We start from the raw sequence: 19,474 nt of genomic DNA, 5'->3' as shown, positions 1-19,474 counted from the left end.
ATTGTTTGCAATAAAGCAGCTCATGAGTTCATCTTTGCTCTTCCCTTAGTTTTTGTGTGGCCAAGACGTGGCAGATGCTCAGTAAAGCAAAACCAGTTGGCAGGTGTTTGCAGTTTATCGAGAGACCTAAGAAGCGTTGTGGACCATGGTGCTGCTGAGGAACTCAAAATACCTTCTTGGGAAGGTTGCTGTAAAAGGCTTGATTAATTTATTTATCGGTCTATGCTGGTGTGTAGCCGTAGAAGCGGGTGCTGTAGGGGTTGGTTAAGATCAGATTCGTCACGGGGAGCAGCTCCCCGAGCAGCGTTAGTTAACCGGCTCTGGGAACTTGTTGCTGCCAAGGCAAGTCGCGGAGATACGTCTGCTCTCTGCAAGACAGAGGTGGGTGGGAGGCTGAGGCAGACGGAGCGAAGTTTTTTAGGGAAAGAATGATAATAAACAGCCGGTGAATTGAGGCAATAAGTCTTAACAGATGTACGCTGGAGGAGAGGGACGGCTGAAGAAGATGCTCCAAGCCCATGTGGCTTTGGAGCCTTGGTGTGGTCACCCGTGCGGAGGCAGCACGTGGCTGATCCAGGGATTTCCTACCAAAGGCGGGTAATTTAAAAGACTGGGAGATCCAGTATCTTTCCATTTTTTTCTTCAAAGCCGTTCCTGTCGTGTACCAGCTTTCCAAGCCTTGTGTATTTAGGAAGAGCTGCTGCAAGAAAGTTTGATTTAATTTTTGGGAGTAAAAAAATCAAGCTTGCAGGCTGCTACCTCGTGATGGCATGGTTTTGCTCCTGGTGGAGAGCGGTCAGTTTGCCAGGCTATCCACAGGTATTTTAGTGAAGCACGATAAACTCCTGCTGTTGCAAAGCACACCTTGGAGTTGGCCTTCCCTGATGCTTCACGGCTGCCCTCACAATTGTAAGATGCTAAAACTTCTCACCGAGTCCAAGATGATGCTTCAGCAGTGGAAACGCTCTGTATTTTGTATTGTTCTCCAGGTTTAGCTTTGTCTTCTTGTTCCTTATTTCCTTCATGCTGTTTACACCCTGCTTTGAAGATGGTGTTACTATTTTTTTTTCCTGGTCTTTTCTCTGGTGCTCGGTACCAGAGTGTATGAACCTCTGCACGATGATGAACACACTTGGTTTCACAATTCTCCATTTTTCAGATGAGTGCAGAAAGACTCACCTCAAAAGCATCACCATTAGCCACGCATGGCTGCCTTGGAAAGTCATACTCGTGTCAGTGATTTTGATAAATAATCTGCTGAACAAATCAGGTAACACATGCCACCTTCTGCCAAAACTTTGAGTAACATTAAGAACTAAAATTAAAAAAAGAAAAAAAAAAAAAGCCCTAATGTGCCTGGTGGAAGCCTGAGCTACAGAAAAGGACTAATTTGTTGTATAGTATTTGAGAAAAACTAGGTGCCTAAGGATAGAAACCACAAGAACTAAAATACTGAGTAAATACCTCATTTAGCCACATTAGGGAAAATGCCATTAAGAAGAGAGTGATGCCGAAGCATTTTGTTACTTTACTTGGGATTCTTAGCTTGGAATTATTATTATTATTTGTAAATCAGCTGTAAAATACCTTATTGACACAGACAGAGGGACCTGCTTTGTCCTGCTCTCTCTGAAAGCAAAGGTTTTAGCCCAAATATTAAAGGCAGCAGCAAATTTTTAAATCCTGCTGTCAGCCTGGGCCGGGTTTGGTGAGGAGGCTCCATCCCTGGAAGAGCTGCCAAGGTGTGCGGGAGCTGAAGCTTCACCTGAGTTGACCGTGTCAAGACTTGGAGGCTCATGTGTGTCCATCAGCAAAACCTTATGGGAGTCAAGTAGCAGCAGTGAGTATGTGTTCAGCATAATTCAGAGATTTTACTTTCTTATACATTTAAATAGCAGTTGACTGAAGACCTTTGAAGGTCTCATTGGACTTCTGTGGCCACATACTGCTGTGAATATAACTTGAGGTAAAAGGGAGATTTAGAGGTGGGTCTTGATTGACATCTCTAAGTGTGAGCAGATGTTTTAAGTACATAGTCTGCCTCCCTGAAAAGTCCACCTGACAGCAGAGTGCCCAAATCTCAAATGTGGCAGCAAATTGTGGTCCCCTGGGTAGGTGCTCCAAGCTTGCACTGTTTCGGGGTGCTCTAAGGAACAAAGACAAAGGGTTTCAAATATAATCCCAATATTAAAAATGAGAAGATATTTCAAAATCAAAAGTCAAAGTTTCATTGAGAACAAGCTGAGACATACCATAATGTTTCTTAAAAGAAATGATTATTTCTCACAATGAGAACATCTCAGTTTGTCATGCTTTCAAAATTTTCCCTCTATTATTTTTTTTTTCCTCAGCAAAAACTATTATTCAACTTTGTTACATTCATGAATAGTTTGAAGCCCTTCAGGGCTCAGTTTTAAAGCAAGTTTAACTTTTGCTAAAACAAAAAAAAAGCCCTGCCCAGCACGCAGTTGCAGGAGAGCTGATGGTCACAGGGAGGAAGAGGACAAGAACCCGATCACCAACAGTGGGAAATAGTTGACCTTCCAGCCACTCTCCCTATCGCTACTAGAAACAGCTGCTGCACCGCTGAGTTCCGCTGGCAAAAATAATGAACGTGCTCACGCTCCTGCTGCATTTTGAACACCACAGACGATGGCAACGTTTACGGTTGCTGTTTAACGCTGTTGGTATTTGACCATGAAATGCCTTCCAAGTCCCTGGGCTGCTTTGAAAATCTTTGGTTTATTTCTGCTTTTTCCATGGGTGGCAGCTATTGTTCAGTGGCTCGGAGATGGCTGACTAGATTAACTGACCAGCATTTCCTCGGGGAGCATTTGCGGGTGATTGAATTTCTTGCAATCAACAGCCCATTGCCCCTCGCCCCCCCATTTTTCTTGGTGACTAATTGATGATGACAGATGTCACCTGCGCGGTGACGCCAGCCCTGCCTTCGTAGCTCCAAGGGGGAGAGCGATAGCACTTCTCTGAACACGAGAGCTGATCAGTGGTGGGTTTGCCCATTGGTTTTTTATTTTTTTCACAGTGTAGTGTCAGTTAATTAATAAGATCTCTTCACTGCATGAATGTAAGCAGCCATTAAGGCTATATTTGCCATTGATTTTTTTTTCTTGCAAACATGAATAGCAGTTTTCTCAGCTGTAGAAGGAAAGAAATGGAATATAATATGCAGACAGATGTGCAGACAGGCGTGCCTGGCTTTCACATGCGCGGGAGGAGAGAAGTGCGTGCACGTACCAGCCTGCCCGCGTCTCCCCTTGGAGAAGTGCTGGCCAAGCTGTGTCCAAAACAAGCTCAGGTATGAAAATAGAAATATCTCAGATTTACTGCAGTTAAAGAAATGATATGAAGGTAGTTTGTATCATTTATAGGTGACTTTTTAAAATAAAATAGTGGGTAGCGGCTGTGCCTGTGCTAAGAGTGCTGTGGCTGTGCTGGCACAGCGGTGATGGGTGTGCGGGTGTAGCGTATGTCCATGGAGGGCTGCAGCTGCCAGCCTGGGGAACACCAGCTCTCCAAAAACAAGTGAAACCACTAAAATGTCTCCCTTTCTGGCAGAGCTGCAGTCATACTTGGAACTTTGCTGGAATAGCGGTGCCAGGCAGCTCTTCACACCCAGCATCCTTAGACCTTGGTCAGCAGGACTTCATCTTCATTGCCTTGACCCAGCCTGGTTTTTGCATAGAATAGCTCTTAGGTGACAATAGTTAATGATCTGAGAAAAGTAAAATCATTCTCTTCTAACTCTGACCAAGCAGCTTTACTGTGACAATGCGAACACTCATCCCCGTAGATGCTCTCCTCCCGTCGGCCCCTGGGCAAAGCTCTTTGCCTTGCCTCTCCTGCCTACGTCCTGCTCCAGGTTCAAATAATTCCCCAAAGGGCCGCAGTTGTACAAGGTATTGTTTTGCGCATTTAACAGCAGGTAAGTGCCTGGGTTACATCTTCCTTAAAATAGCTTTTGGTATAACCATTGGGCAAAACTGCCCTGGATTAATTAGAATTACGGGGTCTTGTAGTTCTATATTGCACTGCTGAATTTCAAAGTAAACACAGACAGCACATCTTTTGGCTCTTATAGGGGATCCAGACAAATTATATTTTAACCTGTGCTATTCCTTTGATAGTTATTGTGGCCTTCTTTGGCCTGACCTTACCCTTTTGCCTCTCTGACCACCCGACGTGTGCTCTTCCCTGGACTTTCCTCCTGGCCTCTCTTCTTGCTGCCCACCCCAGCACACCTCAGCTTTCAGATCGTGCAGTGGGCATCCTGTTTCCCAGACATCTATCCTTCTCTTGTCTTCCATGTGCTTTGCCACCCCTTCAGGGGCTCTTCCCTATGGAAGAGGAGGAAAAAAAGAGAGGGAGAAGTGAAGGTGCAATGTTGCCTTCTTCTCTGTCTGTCTTCCCTCCAGTGCCTGTCAATGCACAAAACAGGGCTGGAGGTTGAAAGAGTAAATGTTTGACGCACGTTCGTCTTGTTTTTCCACCTGCTATGGAAAGATGGTCAGATGTTGCAGTGATGAGCAGAGAATAAAACCCTAGAACGGCACGGCTGGTTTGCAGCGGTGGGCTAGAGGGCAGTTCAGTTGTCCTGAGTTTCATGGGGCTGGGGAAGGGTCTGTTGGTGCTGGGTTTTGTGGCACGGCCCTCTGGGCATTTTTCCTTCCCTCTGCAGCGGTTGCAGCTGCAGAGTCTCACGCTCCATCCTGGGGACAGATCCTGTGTGCTCCTCTGCAAGCGTGAGCAGCATGTCCCTGTCAAGAGGAGTGTGTAGGAGGAGATAGACTGGCTTGCCTTTCGTGGAGGTGTCCGTGTTGACTGGTTTGAGATCACGCCGTTTAGCAGATAACTAGCCTCCTTCCTCCCTCTATCACAACTCGGCAATTAAGCTGTTATCCGTACGTGCATCTCTCTTGCCTGTATTTGAGAAAATGAGGCTGGGGAGAAAAGAGAAGCATTAGTGTGTATTTAGCTTCTGATGTGGTTGTTATTGCAGAGGGTGGAACTGTCAAAATCTCCCCAGTCTCTGTGAGATTTTGTATTTCAGATATGTACATTCTATTTCCAAAGTGCTATTGGCCTAATCCTGCGAGGTGCTGAGTCGGGAGTGAATTCCTTGTACAGTAGCATCAGGCGTTGTTGACACACATGAACTTCAGTGATTTATAGCAAGGTTCGTAATGTCATAAAAGAGGCATAATAAAAATTAGTGCTGCATGACTTGTTTCTAAGAACATCGTTATGGCACCAAGTAATAATGAATTACTGTGCAAGAAGCCAGAAGGGAGGAAGTACGTATGGCAACGAGGACAGATCTTTTATTTGGTAGATTAGTATCACTGCATATGGGCTGAAAATCTCTAAACATATGCTGATGTACCCTGACACCCTGGCACGTGCTCCGTGTCGCTGGTAAAACCTGATGCCTGTGAACACATCAAATGTAGATGCGTGCACTCGCAGATGAGCTGTGCCAACGTGGTCTCTGCTGGCGTTTGGAGGATGGGTTTGAGCACACAACGCCCGAAGAAATGCTTTTTGGATGTGACGCTTTGAAACTGTGTTGTGTGATTCATCGGCTGGATAAAAACTGGACAGGCCACATTTTGTAAATGGTCCCCAGGAAAGGTAACAGGAGTTGCTTGTGCGGAAAAGAGCATTTTGTTTGACCGTAAGTGATGAGCTACCAGTAACTTGTCCAATCTGATACTTATTTGGGACAGTAAATTTCACCTATTCCGTATCTCTGTAAAGGTCATCTGATAGAACGTGTGCTTTTTTCCTAGCTGTTGGAAACAAGACCAAAATTTAATTATTTAATGATCAGACCAAAACACTGCGATTCATTTGGTTCTTGTTTCCCCGTTTCACCAATTTTCACCCATTTAATCATTTAATGTGGGACGATGAGAGCTCCTGGATCCGTGTCCCGGGGCTTTCCTGAGGAACATCTTCCCGCTGCAGGTCAGCGTTGGGTTTTAGAAGCGGTATGGAGGATGGGTGGTGAAATCCATCGTTTCATCATGAACTTTCAGATGAAATTTTTAACTTCCTGTGTGAAATGCAGAATTTTTCCATGCGTTCCCCTCTCAAGGCATGTACTAGGTGGCTTAACATCGGTGGTGCCTTCAGACAGATGGGCTTCAGGCCCCAGGATCCCTGCGCCAGAGGATATGCCTCATACCGAAACCAGGTTCTTTAGTGGCACAAACCCTCCATCCTCGGCTGTTTTGCTCGATCTGGAGGAAAACAGATCTTGATTACTGTCCCAACCTGCTCGTGGGTGTATCTGGAATGTGTAAGTCACGGGTCGCTTTGATATTCTGAGTTTGTTTAAATGAACCTTCCAGTGTTGAAGTAACACTGTGTAAAAATACAGTTTCTCTCGTCTGTTGATCTCGGTGCAGTACAAGTTTAATATAATTGCAAATTCATATTTGTATGATAGCCAGTGCAAGGTAAAATTAGGCAACTCATGTTCTACACCCCAACTTTCTGTTTTCTTTAGAGTTGTTATATTTCTTTCCCTAATGTACATGAATATTGATTCTTTTTTAAAGAACATAAATTAAGAATTTTTTTAATTCCCTTTTTAAAATCTAATAAAAATTTTAATTAGATTTTTTTAGTCCGTCACTGCCATGCGGGTGACAGCCGCAGGTCTGTAACCACCTCTGAGGCTTTCCCCCAGGAATCGGTGTCGGCCCCTCAGCTTCCTGAGCTGCCCGCAGTTCTGCCATTTGGTGGCTTAGCCCCATTAAAATAAAAGGGCATTCTGTAAAATGAAATGGGAATAATTCTTTCCAAAGTGCCTATGTTCTAAAAAATGACGAATCCACCAAAATTTATATTTTTACAGATCATCTTCTTTAAGGATATTTTACTGGAAGAGTACCTCGCTTTTTCAGGTCCTAGGTGTTACATAGGCAGCACCTCTTGAGTTACAGATATTCCTGCAGCTTTTTTCTCACTTATAACTTTCACAGTTTGCTCTATGGAAGGTGAAAGATGGGTCAAAAAGGTTGTGGAGAGAAAAAAAAAAAAAGACTAAATTCTCTGAATGCAGGAGTGTAACAAAGACTGGGTTGACCAGGCTATGGCTGTACTGAGCAACACCAGACAATAAGCACATACTCGATATTATTTCTGGGATTAAAATTCCATGTGAATTGCTTTTCCTTTCAACACCAAGGATTTGGAGTTGAGAACAGGTTCGTGTTCTTATGTCATACTTGAAATTCATGCTGTACGAATAACCAATTTAAAGTGCTAAACCCAAGGCAAATATTGCGGGGGGGGGGGGCGGGGAAGAGCCTTGAAGTAATGCACAAGGTTTATATTTTAACTTGAATAAAACATCTTGTTTTTTCTGGAATGAAATGCTTAACTTAAACTCTGAATGTTCCTTTTATGTTTAAATACATTCAGTGAAATTTTCAAAAGTGTTTTAAAACTGAAATAGATAAAAAAATTCATCTCTATATTAAAAAAAAATCAAATCAAGGAATTGAAATAGTTGTTAGAAGGTATAAAAATATTTTGAGGTACTGTCTCGGCTGAAAATTTTAATTTGATGTTTTGAAATGTCATTTTGGCATTAGGATATGTGGGATATTTAGGGAACGTGTGATTTGCAGCAAGAGGTTGAAGATTGTAAGTGTGATGGTTTTCTCATTTTTGCTGAAAAAGTATTGAGTTTCAGATCTTATCAGCAAGCTCTAATTGTTGGTATTTTAAAAGTATAGATAGCCTATAGTAGATGTTCTTATTGTAACAGTCTGTAAGTGTAAAACAGTGGCAATCGCTTGAATAGTCTTCACTTAGGTAAGGTTGTAATTTAAAAAAAAATACTAAATGGATGATGTCATGAACATTAACCGCTTTCTGTGAAATGTAGACGGTTCCTATATATAGCCCAGTATCTTTCTGTATTAATTTATCCCCCTGAAAAATGAGTATAATTTTTAATGTAGGCCTGTGGCAACATAGTATGTGTATAACAGACTTAAATGTTCTATGTGAATTAAACACGAGTAACTAAAAACATGCAAATTTTAATTCTTTAAAAGCAGAAAAGTCAAACTCATCTTTATCCGTTCAGAACTTGGTCCTCAATGCAGATTGCCAGGATAGCTTTTAGATCAGTATTACTGACATCCAAGAGCAACATCTTCTGTATGCACAGTAACTTCTGAACTTGTTTTTCATCTTAAACTTATAACTTCTTTCCTTAAACTTCTTTCTGTCAACTTAGTAAATATTTAGGGGGGGGGGGAAAAGCAAATGAATATTTTTTTGTACAGAGGTACGAAAACTGTGCTGAGGTCTGGGTGTGTATTTTTTGAGAGAGAGAGAGAGTGTCCCTGTGAGCACTCAAGTCAGAACATGAGATGTTTTATAACTTGGATTTAGAGGATTTGCACCCAGGTCTTTTACCGGGAGAGGCTCATGAGTAAACCCATGCCATCTATTGCCACCTCTGCTTAGCAATAATAATGTTGTCGCTTCATGATACCAAATCCCTTGTGGGATGTAATTATAATGTTGTTTTTTTCATTCATTTATCATCTCTTCTTGTATATCCCACATAAGCTTTTGCTGGTCTCTAAAAACACCATTTAAAGGGTACACAGCTGTTGCTAATAGGATCTCCTCCCTACCTGCCTCCAGACATGTACATATATGGTTTTTTTTAAAAAAAAACCAACACAACAAAAACCAAACTAACCTATGAAAAGTATTTAAAAAAACCCTGTCTCTTTGAACTACGTCTCATATTCCTATTATTTTTAATTACAAACAGCCCGTGACTGCTGTGTATGGGAAGCACTGGTGAAATGGGATGTCATGCATGACGTTTTGTCTTTGCTTGTTTTAAATAATGTTTTAAATAGTTGGCCTCACACATGTTTTATAACTGGTCTGTATTTTACAAATAAAGGCTGTGAACAAGCAGGTCCTGAACACCTACCTCGAGCATATTTCTACCTTTTGAAGAACGTTTGCTTTAGCAGTGCAAGGATGGGTCCTACTGGCAAAATAATGATATGGTCACAAAACTGACAGCTGATTCTGGATTATAAATAACGGGGGATTTGGTTCTGAATTTGGGGTGCTCCATTTGGCTTCCTAAATGGAAACGCAAAGATCAGCTCCTATCAGGCCTATGTTCAGGTCTTCTCTGTGGATTGCATAGTCATTTACAGATGTGGAGGGTGAATCAAACAGTCCAGTTTGATGCTCGCTTTGTTCAGAGCTCGATGATTATTCACACTGCCACAAGAGCAGAGAAGGATGCACTTTGCAAGGAGTTAATATAAACCACATCAGGGTAAAATCAGAGCCTGTCAGACTCTGATGAAGATGGTTTAACCGGTGGTGGATTGATCTTGTGTAGTCATATGAAAGATTGAAGGATTTCAGACATTACTTGCTGAGATAATTCCAGGTTATATGTCTCTCTATATTGTACTATTGTACTGTATATGTTTGCTATTCACTGCCAGCAACAATAAAAGTGAAATTGCTTTTGTCAGTGATAGCTCTGCAGAGTTTTCTGAAAGCCAGAGTGAAACACATGCTTAGTGGACTGGAGCTTCAGTCCCAATCTTGCTGCTTTTCACCTCAGTTTTTCGCTATTATTTTCATAAGTTGACACCTAGCAGGTCAGCCGCCGCCGCATCCACGGGCATGAGGTCACGAAGGGTGTGGATTCACCTCCAGATTTTAGATACTTATTCAGCATGTGTTAAAGGTAGATACCGCTGTTTGGTAGTGTGAGTAGCTCTTTGGGCTCCATTGCCTGTGAGATGTCCTCATTTTCTAGGGGTGGAGCTTAGGCACCCGTATGTATGTAGTCACATACGCGTAGCCACCTAAATGGACACGTCTGGACTTGGGGCTGATCATAGCGCAAGTTCCTGAATGCTAAACGCGTTTTGAGGGCAGAGAGGTGCCAGACTGCCGAGCTCTGCCAGGAGGATGGCTCTTTGGTGGAGGAACCACGGACTGCGGTGTGTTGTGGTGGAACTCAAGAGTTTCTACAGACCCTCAGGTGCCAAAATAGTTAATAATGGCGCTTTTTCTGGATTAAGTATCAAAAGTCAACTGAAAAAGCCTTGTAGGTTTGTCTGTGTGTTTTTATCCAGTCGTGCCCTTGGTACTTCTCCAGAGATGTTTACCTACCGCAGCCCTTGTTAGAAGACGACAATGCACTTACGCTTATAATACATGAGTCAACATATAGAATAGACCAGAAGCCCAAATCTGCTCGCTCTGATCGTGAAGCAAAATAGTCGCGTCGTCATAATATAAATGTACACAGAATTATACTTTAGTCTTGTGTTTGCGCATTATTTAGATCAGTGGCCCATGACTAAGGATGCTAAACACAATCTCAGTGCAAATAATGGATCACAACTTTGCAGGCAAAAGAGCTGAGACTATGGCTTAATATTTTCTTTCAACACATCATTACTCTGGAAATGCCACTGTGAAATTCCTTAATTCCCTCTGGTTTTGGATTGATCACAATAAGTAAGGGGTAATAATATTTATTATTAATAATAGCAATATTAATGGTTTTTAATAATAATTTAGGGGTAATATAAGAAAATGCTAAGCTGGTATTCAGTGAATGTCATGCTTTTTACATAAAGCTATTCTTCATAAGCTGTTTAGATAATAAAACGCTGTTAATGATCTCACAGTAAATTAATGCTACTAATACAGTTCACAGTATAGGCACTGACCAAAAAAGATTTACAATAATGAAAAAAATAAATTGCTTTTTGGTTCAATACCAATGGTGAAAACCTGCTTTTCAGGGCCAGTGTGGCCCATGAAATCGGACCTTATACACCTTGTTGGCCTTCAGAGAAGGTTAGATGACTGTGGATGCTCCATAAGATGCATGTGCTAAATTAGGAGGTAGCTGATCACTTAAATTATTGTTAAAAAATTTCTTTTTTTTTTCATTTACGTTGATGGGCAGCTTTCACGTGGACTTTGTGGGCAACAACCAAACCCTTAAACTCTATGAAGAGTTTATCGCGTTTAAATATTCTAAAATTAATTTTACCACTTGAATCTGCAGTTGAGGCATTTCTGGATTTTACACATGGACTGAACACTTTTCCATGGGGACCGCTGTTAATATTAAGTTTCGCTGTCTTTTTTCTTTTCATTTTATCCCTCTCTGATGCTGAAGCACTCTACCTAGTTTCTGCTCTTCCCAGACCAGTCCGTTTGTAGGCTTCAGGCTTTGAGTGGTCAGTCGGTGGTTGTTTATGAGGTTAAATACTTCTGCTACTTGGGGCATAAGAGACAAAACCAGTGGAACAGAAGTGAACTAAGGAACATATCACGCTGACCACTCGTACAAGAAATAATTTCCAAGTATCCCGAGGAGGTAGCCTACTCGAGTTTTGCGTGTTGCTGTTCAATTTAGAGGATAGTGTATTTTTAGGTGTGATTTTACTGTTAGTTTTCTCTCTCTCTTTCATCCCCTGTCACTTTACTCATGCTTACCCCATGCCACCTTGGCCCTTTGTTCCGTAACACCTCAGTCGTGGCCACCACGGCACCTCCCGCCCGCCCCGCCACCCCCGTGCCACCAGCCTCTCTGACTGACTCCTCTCCTTCCCCTCCAGCTGTCCCAAGTTCCAGTGTCCTCCCCTCTGCCCCCCGAGATGTGGTCCCTGTTTTGGTCTCCAGCCGATTTGTCCGTCTCAGCTGGCGCCCACCCGCAGAAGCCAGAGGCAGCGTCCAGACGTACACGGTCTTCTTCTCCAGGGATGGCGTCAACAGGTAGGTATCAACAGACCACGGGTCTCCTCTGGATGGGGGCATAGTCCTAAGAGTGCCTGAGGTCTTTACAAGTATCTTGCAAATGGTTCTCAACCTTGTGTTCTTCTCCCCATGGTAAAAGAAGTGTGAAGCTAGAAATGCCTTTTGTTGCCGTATGTTTTTATAGACATCACATCAACGTTTATATAACAGTGCTCGTTGTCTTGGTGCGAAGGACCATTTGCGTTGACAGTGAGGTCTATGGATCTTTCCTCCTCCAGCTATTACTTGACCATTTAACGTGAAGTATTGTTAGCTCCATATTTTACCTTTCATCTTCCTCTGAGGACACAGGCTCAAGTGTTCTTTGCGTCGCTGGCAGAGGTGAATTTGTTGAGCCCTAATCAACCGGAGAGGGGGACTGTTTTTAGAGCAGTGCAAATGGTGCAAGACCTTGAAAACAGCCACGGTTGTGAAGATTTTACGTGATTGCATGTAAATACAATGGACCAGCCAGGGCTGTTCTGGCCATGTGGATTAGAGCTGCACAACAGATAGCTCTTTTGTGATAACGGCACTATATAGATTGTTTGGTGTTTGCATGATTCCTCATCGTATATGCTTATTTTACACTCCAAAAGGTACTGCATATTTACGTGGTGTTTTTTTTTATTTTCCTAACTTTGTAAATTACTTTACGCCTGAGAAAAATCTTGCGTTTCTCCCTTCCTGTACATCTTGATGAAGAACTCGCTTGAAGTATCCTGTCCTGTATTTCACTGCACTGAGGATGCACTTCAGCTGCTGGCTGGTGGCTAGTACTGTGTGTGTGCTGATGCCAGCTCAGCTTCTGAGGGGACCTGAATGGGAATCTATATTTAATTGAAAAATGAGTGGATGTGTTTTGGATTCATGAGAGCTAAGGAAGGTGGGACCCCACGGTTATCAAGGTGAACTCCCCTCTGCCGCAGCAGGGGCTGATCCTTCATCCGAAAGGGCTCAGTCTTGCAGGCAAAATTTCCTGCCCCTGCCTGGACATTTGCAAGCTTCTCATCTTCCTCTCCAACAATGTCCAGCTTTCTTTTGTAGCCCTATATATTGGGTTTTATTTGTTTCAGTGCTTGATAGCTACAGCAGCGGTACCTGCTGCAAGAGGCAGGAATCCTGAATAGAAACGTGTATCCATCTCGTCCGGCTGAGCAGCCTTGAAAGGACACAGCACCCAAAGCGCTTGGGATGAGTGTGAAACGCACCCTCCCTTTGTAAAAAAAAAAAAAAAGCTCTTAAATTGAAGTTGGCATTTCGGAGGCCGGTGCTGGAGGCAAGCGTCTTCCGTGGCAGGCTGTCACTTGTGGGATAAACGGCTCGTAAGGAGGGGGAAGGTTTGTGGCGAAAACGTGGGGTAGGAGCCAGGCTTGTTGGGTTTGGGTGACAGCTCGGACACGGGCATCTCACCTTCCACAAATCCCCCCGCGCCTGTGAGCAGCGGGGGAGAGACAGGAGCGGAGACAGGTGGGGCAGAGGTTCCAGCTCAGATCTCCGTCCTGCGTCAGACCGAGTCTCCAGCCGTGAGTGGTTTGTGTGAAACGAGAACGACACCGCCGTGGAGCGCCAGGAAGGGGATGTATTGAAGGCTGCAAGGCACTCAGGGAGGGTATTAATTGGCCCATTTACAAGAGCGATGAATGAGTTCAGTGGGAAGTGAGGATGCTCAGCAGCTCCCTCGTGGGTACCAAATCGGGGTTCACATGGCTGAATCAAATGTCTTTGCACATACGGGATTTACCGTTTGTCTGCAGCCGTCGCCACCAGTAACAGTGGAGCAGGGCACTGTTATAGTCACGTCTCATTTATTTTAACTCCGTCTTCAAAACATCAGAGTTGCCACACGCAGCTGGATTGAGGCATATTCTAACTGAGCCTTTTAGTTTAGCAGTGAGAAGAAAATACTAATATTCTTATATGAGGCCTTTAAATAGTGGTGTTTCTGAGATTAAAAAAGAGCTCACCTTGGATTCCCTTACGCTTCAAAATAATTTTCTTCCAGAATTTCCATGGTGCTGCTCAAAGTTCTGGGTACCAGAAGGATGCCTGACTCCCATTCCCAACTAGATGCTTGCCTAGTTAGTGTCTCCTGCAGAAGACTGTGGGCTCTGTGTTAAAGTAACTAAAAAGATAAATAGATAAAATAAAATAAAAATTCCACTATGCTCCCTCCAGCAGGAGACTCAAAATACCACCTGTGGTTTAAAACTTTTGAATGTGCACCTTGTAGTCTTGCAAACTTTCAGACAAACTGTGAGATAAAATTAATGTAGTTTTCCTTAAAGGAAAAAGCTTCCATGGAATTTTTGAGTTGTTTATTGTCATTTTTACAAAAGAGCTATTTTTCTGTTTCCAAAAATACATATTGGATTTGACATTAACCTCAGGGATGCAAAGGAATTGTCAGAGAAATTACAGTAAGTCTGGAGTAAGGCGATCCTCCCGGGTTCGAGAGCAGGGAGGATTTGCGTGCCGGCTGGCAGCACCGCCAAGGCCAACGCAACACCGAGGGCACACGGCCATTTCGGGGACCGTCCGGAAAAACAGCCTCCCGTGTTTTGAACTCTCTCATAAGGGTTTTCAGCTCAGCTCTTTCAAAGAAACCCCTTTTGGGAGCGATTGCACTTTCTACCCTAGTGTAATCACCAGAGCCCTTCTGATGGGGTGCTCTTTAATCTTCACGCTCAGCTAGGCATCCTGCGTGGGATCAAATGGGTTTGCTTGCTGATAAGGATGATTGGAAAGAGCACTTAAAGGTAAAAGGCAAGTTTCTCAGAAAAGGATAAAACAAACCTTAAATCTATTAGGAAATAAATAAACAGCCAACCAATACACCTGCACTCAGGGAAGTTTCGGGTTGAGATAAAAGGTCGGATTTAAAAGTGAGGTGTTCTATAACGTTTGCTGATAATAGCAGACTGTTGATGAAAAACTGAGCAGAAATAGAGGATTTCATGTATAGGATCTGTTAGTAGATACGTAACTCTTTGTATACATTTGATGGGGCTTATTTTCTGTTAAAATATAGTGGAATATAATAGTAGATTATAATGCATGAATTTTGATGATATCACTCTTGAAGGTATACACGTGTACACACACCCATAGACTGTAACATTCCCTCTTGCCATACAGGAGAACTGTTCCAGAAGAGAAAGGAGCTATTTTAGGTTTTGCTTCATGTTACAAGCTCACTGAAAAAAAACAACCTCTTTTATACCCAAGTAATAAGGTCACTCAGAAGATTAAAAACGCGGAGTTTACCAATGTAGTGGGTAAATCTCTTCCTTTTTGATTTGTTTCCCATTTTACTGCTGGGCTGCTGCCCAGATGGTGAGCTCTTGGGAACGGGGCGTCCCTGTGTGCTGCAAGGGCGGAGGTGCTGCTTCATCTCCGGCATCTCTCACATCCACGTGCTGTTGAAACTTTAATTTTAATTAATAATTTTTTTTTTTTTTTAGCTAGAGGTGGTCTTCAGGAGGGAAGCATTGTATCCATCTCCGTCTTTAAACCCCTTCTGAACCAGCAACATTTGTGTCTGGATGTTGCCCACATTTGATTGCAAACCGATTTAGAGTAGCAATTTTTTGTTCTGAGCATTTGCGAAATGGGCCGGATTTGATATTTCAATCCACAGGCAGGTTCAAATTTTGATCTGATTTGGATGTTCAGATTTGCTCTCAGCCTCGCTGTTTGTTCCCTCTTCTCATCCGTCTCCGCTGGTTTGCCTCTCAATGAGCGAGCATTGATTCACACAGGCATTTGATATTTATGCGGTAGCGTATTAGTCACCACAAAGAAAGAGACATTGTTTATTTTTGCTGATTTGCTCTTGATCTGTCTCTAAACCAAAAAATAACTCCTCAAATGTAATCTCAAGACATATTTAATTAACTGTGCATAATTTAAAATGAATTCTGCCTTCCCAGTGAGAATTTACGTCACTATATTTAAAATTTAAAATTTAATTTACAATAAAAACTCACTATATTTATTTATAAATAATGAGAAATGTTTATACAGTGATATATTTCTGTTTAGCATTTTAGATGAGACACAAAGTCCAAAAATACCGTTCAGTTTTTGATTGCAACCTTTTAAATGTCAAGTTGGCTTAAATAATGGGTCCTGATTTGTAGCTCTCTCTCTTTTTTAACTGACTGTTAACAAACATTTTTCCCAATAAGTGAAATCAAATGCTCTGATCTTAAAAGAAAAAAAAAAAAAAAAGAAAATAAGAAAATGACCCTGGAAATTAGCAGTATTACAGCTGAACGTAAAACCCTTTGACGAAGGACTCTTTGCAAGATTGGGACCAGTTCTATTTTTAGTTGAACATTCACTAGAACTTGTTTTCAGTCACAAATTAATAAATGCATAGGCAGTCACAACAAGCTAATAGATCTCCCAGTTTAGCTTCCTGCATGTTGCAGAGTGAAGAAATGAATCAAGGGACCACTTAATTGAATACAAAAACTTCTATTTGATTAAAGCCTATCTTCAGAATTCAGCTGAAGTTCTAAAATACCATTCCCAGATGATCTATTTACATTAGTTTTGAGGTTTGCTTATTATAATCAAGGACTTTTTGTTATTTTGTGGGAGAATGATAATGGGAAGTAAAAAAAGAACTCAAGGTAGTAAAAGTCCGTCCATTTTAAAATTAATAGTATTCATTTCACAGCACGGAGCATTAACATGACTTGTCGTACTTGAAGTAACTAATTAGGTGTTTGAAACATTATAAAAGCATTTGTTACACACCTAAGAGATCTATGGGAACTGTAATTATCTTTTTTTACATGCTGATACCGTAATGTAACATGATCTTCAGTCACTGGAAATTACATGTCGAAGCCTCCATTTTACAAGAAAGTGGATGACTTTAGTCAAGGTCTTTTATTTTTAGACTGTAATTTATGGCCAAGATGGGTTTGAAAAAGAAAACCCCGAACGTAAAGGTGCCTGATTCAAGGTTGTTTGGTGCTTTTTAGACGATTCCTGCATTGCTGTAGCGTCTGTAGCGCATTAACCCCTCGCAGGTAAGCAGGAGCACACGATGGGCTTTTTGTACGCGGGTGACCCTCATCTCGCCTAACTTCAGCCTGAGTGCGTGCCAGCGGGGCGGGTCGCTGGAGCTCAAGGGAGAAAGACAGCTACACGCTTTACAGAATCCATCTGACGTGTTTTAGACATCTGCGTTACAAAGACAAGCGTAGCATTGTTATATTCTTAAGGAGTTTTTTCTCTTTGCTAGCTGGAGGGTTTAAGGCGTCATAGAAGACGTCGCTGCCCGGCGTGACATTGGCAGGTGGCCCATTTGAACGGAAGGGATAATTTTTTCTCGTGGCTCATAATTACATTGCCGCAGAAACCAAAACCAGTGGAGTCAGAGATTTGACAGTTTGTGGGAGACGGACACATTTGGGTGTCTGTGATCCATCTGGGTGCCGAAATTCCAGAAACGTGTGAGCAGGAGAATAACCAGATATTTCTGTCCTGTGCCAGGAGAATAACCAGATATTTCTGTCCTGGTTCACTTACTCCTCTCTCTGCTGTCTGGCTGCTGCCAGGTTGTGAGATGGGGCTGGGAGGGCTGCTGCCTGTTCTCGCATCTCAGCCTGCCCGGAGGGAAGCCTCAGCCCTTTCTTTTGCTTTATTCCTCTTGGTCTCGGTCCTCGGGTGTTTGCCTGATTATTATTCAGTCTTTACTTAGGAAAATCTGGAACTTTTTTTTTTATACAGTCCATTTCTTTTTTTTTTTTTGAGTTACAAGATCTTGCACTGCTCTATGGGCTTTTGGTGTTGCATTTGGAAGATACTCTAGATCTGACAGCTAGCAAACCCAAGCTATAGGAAGTAAAACATAAAGGTTAAATTTGCTCGGTGCTTTCCTGAGGTGTATGGAGAGAACACGCTGGCTGGCTAAGAACGGGGAAACTTCCCTCTGTGATTTTTCAGCATGGGCCGGGGACAGCCCAGAGCTTCTCCTGTTCAGCACTGCTCCCAAACTGGAAACCATCAAATTGCCAGCGCACAGGCTTGGATTTGAGTCAATTAGCTTTGGAAATGGTGTGTGAATACTGCGAGATGGAGTGCGCTGCCGAGACCTCCAGCCGCTGCCGACCTGGGTGCTATTTCCAGTGGGAGCAGCAGAGTTTTACCTGGACTTGCATTCGTCTAGGAATGGACTGGCCCATCGCGGGAGGTGGTGAGCTCGTTGGGCTCATCAGCTTGAGAGCGCTGATGTACTTGGGTGGTTGTACAGCTCCTGCTTTGCACAGAGAAGTGTCCTGGGCGATGGACTTTAGTATCGCCGCTGAAACCCAGTGGAAGATGAACGCTGAAGCTGCTGAGGTTGCATTTGAAGATGATTGCGTTAGAGTCTAATCAAAGCACTTGCTTGGATGTTTCCAAACGGCTGAGGCTGGGATGTGATGCAAATGCAGATCCCAGAAGAGGAACGGCAGCCCTGGGTCTCCTCGTGCCTCTGTGACGGGGCTGGATTTTTTGCATTGCTCTGCAACCTCAGCATCAGATACAACATGGGCTGTGTCCGAATTTCACTCCTTGTCATAGCACTTCACACCCGCATCCCAAACTACGCCAGACGAGAGAGTTGTGCTGGTTCAGCCCCGTTAGCGTAAAATGCAGATTTGATTCGGCTCAGGCAGCCACTTAACAGCAACGCGAGTGCCGAGGGCACCACATATGTGTACCCTTTTTTTTTCTTACTAGGTAATGGAAAAAGACTTAAAGAAAGAATGCTACAAACCATTCCACCTTTCCAGACTTGCATATATCTATCACCACAGGTACCACTGTCACAGAGAAGTATTAGAACGGAGATCTGACTTGGAGTTTTCTTTTATTACATCATCTCCCTTTTCTTCTCTCGCTTCTTTACTGCTATTTTGGGACTGAAAGGTAGTCTTATTGCATCTTTGCCATTAAAAAAAAAATGCATACAATGAGAGACAGTTGCCAACAGTCCTATCATCCTGCAGGTAGGAAGTCACCGGGCATATTTTGTTTTCTTTCTTACTGCTGTGGCTTCCTGCATCTTAAAGGGTTTATGAGAATATCGTAGCTGTTCAGTTCAGACGTTGCTGGCCATCTGACCCCCGGCGGTACCGCTGCTTTCGGAGTCGGTCAGTTGGTTACAAATCCATTGGAGCCATTTTCAATGCAGCTGGGTTCCTACTTCTACAGCTGGCGAATAGAAACCAGAGGTAAGAGGCAAGAGAGTAAAATTAGCCGAGTTGGTCAAGCACAGAGAGAGCAAAGGCTCTGCCTGCCAGCGTCCTCCTCGGGGAGCAGCAGCCGTCCACAGCTCTGCTTTTGCGTTAGCGAGTGCAACAGAAAACCTTTCTGCTGGAATAGAGGCGTGAAACTCCCGTTGTCTCTGCTAAGGGACGATCGGACCGTTTATCCCCAGGGAAGATTCACCCAAGCTTTTTTCAGTCAATCTCGGAGGGCTGGAGCGATGGTGGAGCCTGGCGCTCGAGGACAGGACCGTTCTTTGGTCTGAGAAATTTCATTTTGAGGCAACGTTCCCCAAAGGAACAATAATCTCCATTCTCTGAATTGCTGCTACGCCTATTGCAGCCCAGAGAACCGC

General features: G+C 43.1%; 1 protein-coding gene across 1 annotated transcript in view; it reads left to right on the top strand.

Moving 5' to 3' along the window:
- The window catches only part of LOC142074710 (netrin receptor DCC), a 566,907-nt gene that overhangs the window by 378,633 nt on the left and 168,800 nt on the right, over positions 1-19,474 (top strand). Inside the window, exon 8 of the mRNA XM_075135512.1 lies at positions 11,673-11,829. Within this exon, the coding sequence (XP_074991613.1) occupies positions 11,673-11,829 (157 nt within the window). The remainder of the gene's footprint in view (positions 1-11,672; positions 11,830-19,474) is intronic.

This window comes from Calonectris borealis, chromosome W, assembly GCF_964195595.1.
Source record: "Calonectris borealis chromosome W, bCalBor7.hap1.2, whole genome shotgun sequence".
In the NCBI taxonomy this organism is placed as follows: Eukaryota; Metazoa; Chordata; class Aves; order Procellariiformes; family Procellariidae; genus Calonectris; species Calonectris borealis.
The sequence above is the reverse complement of the archived record's forward strand: the minus strand, read 5'-3'. Positions and strand labels throughout refer to the sequence as shown.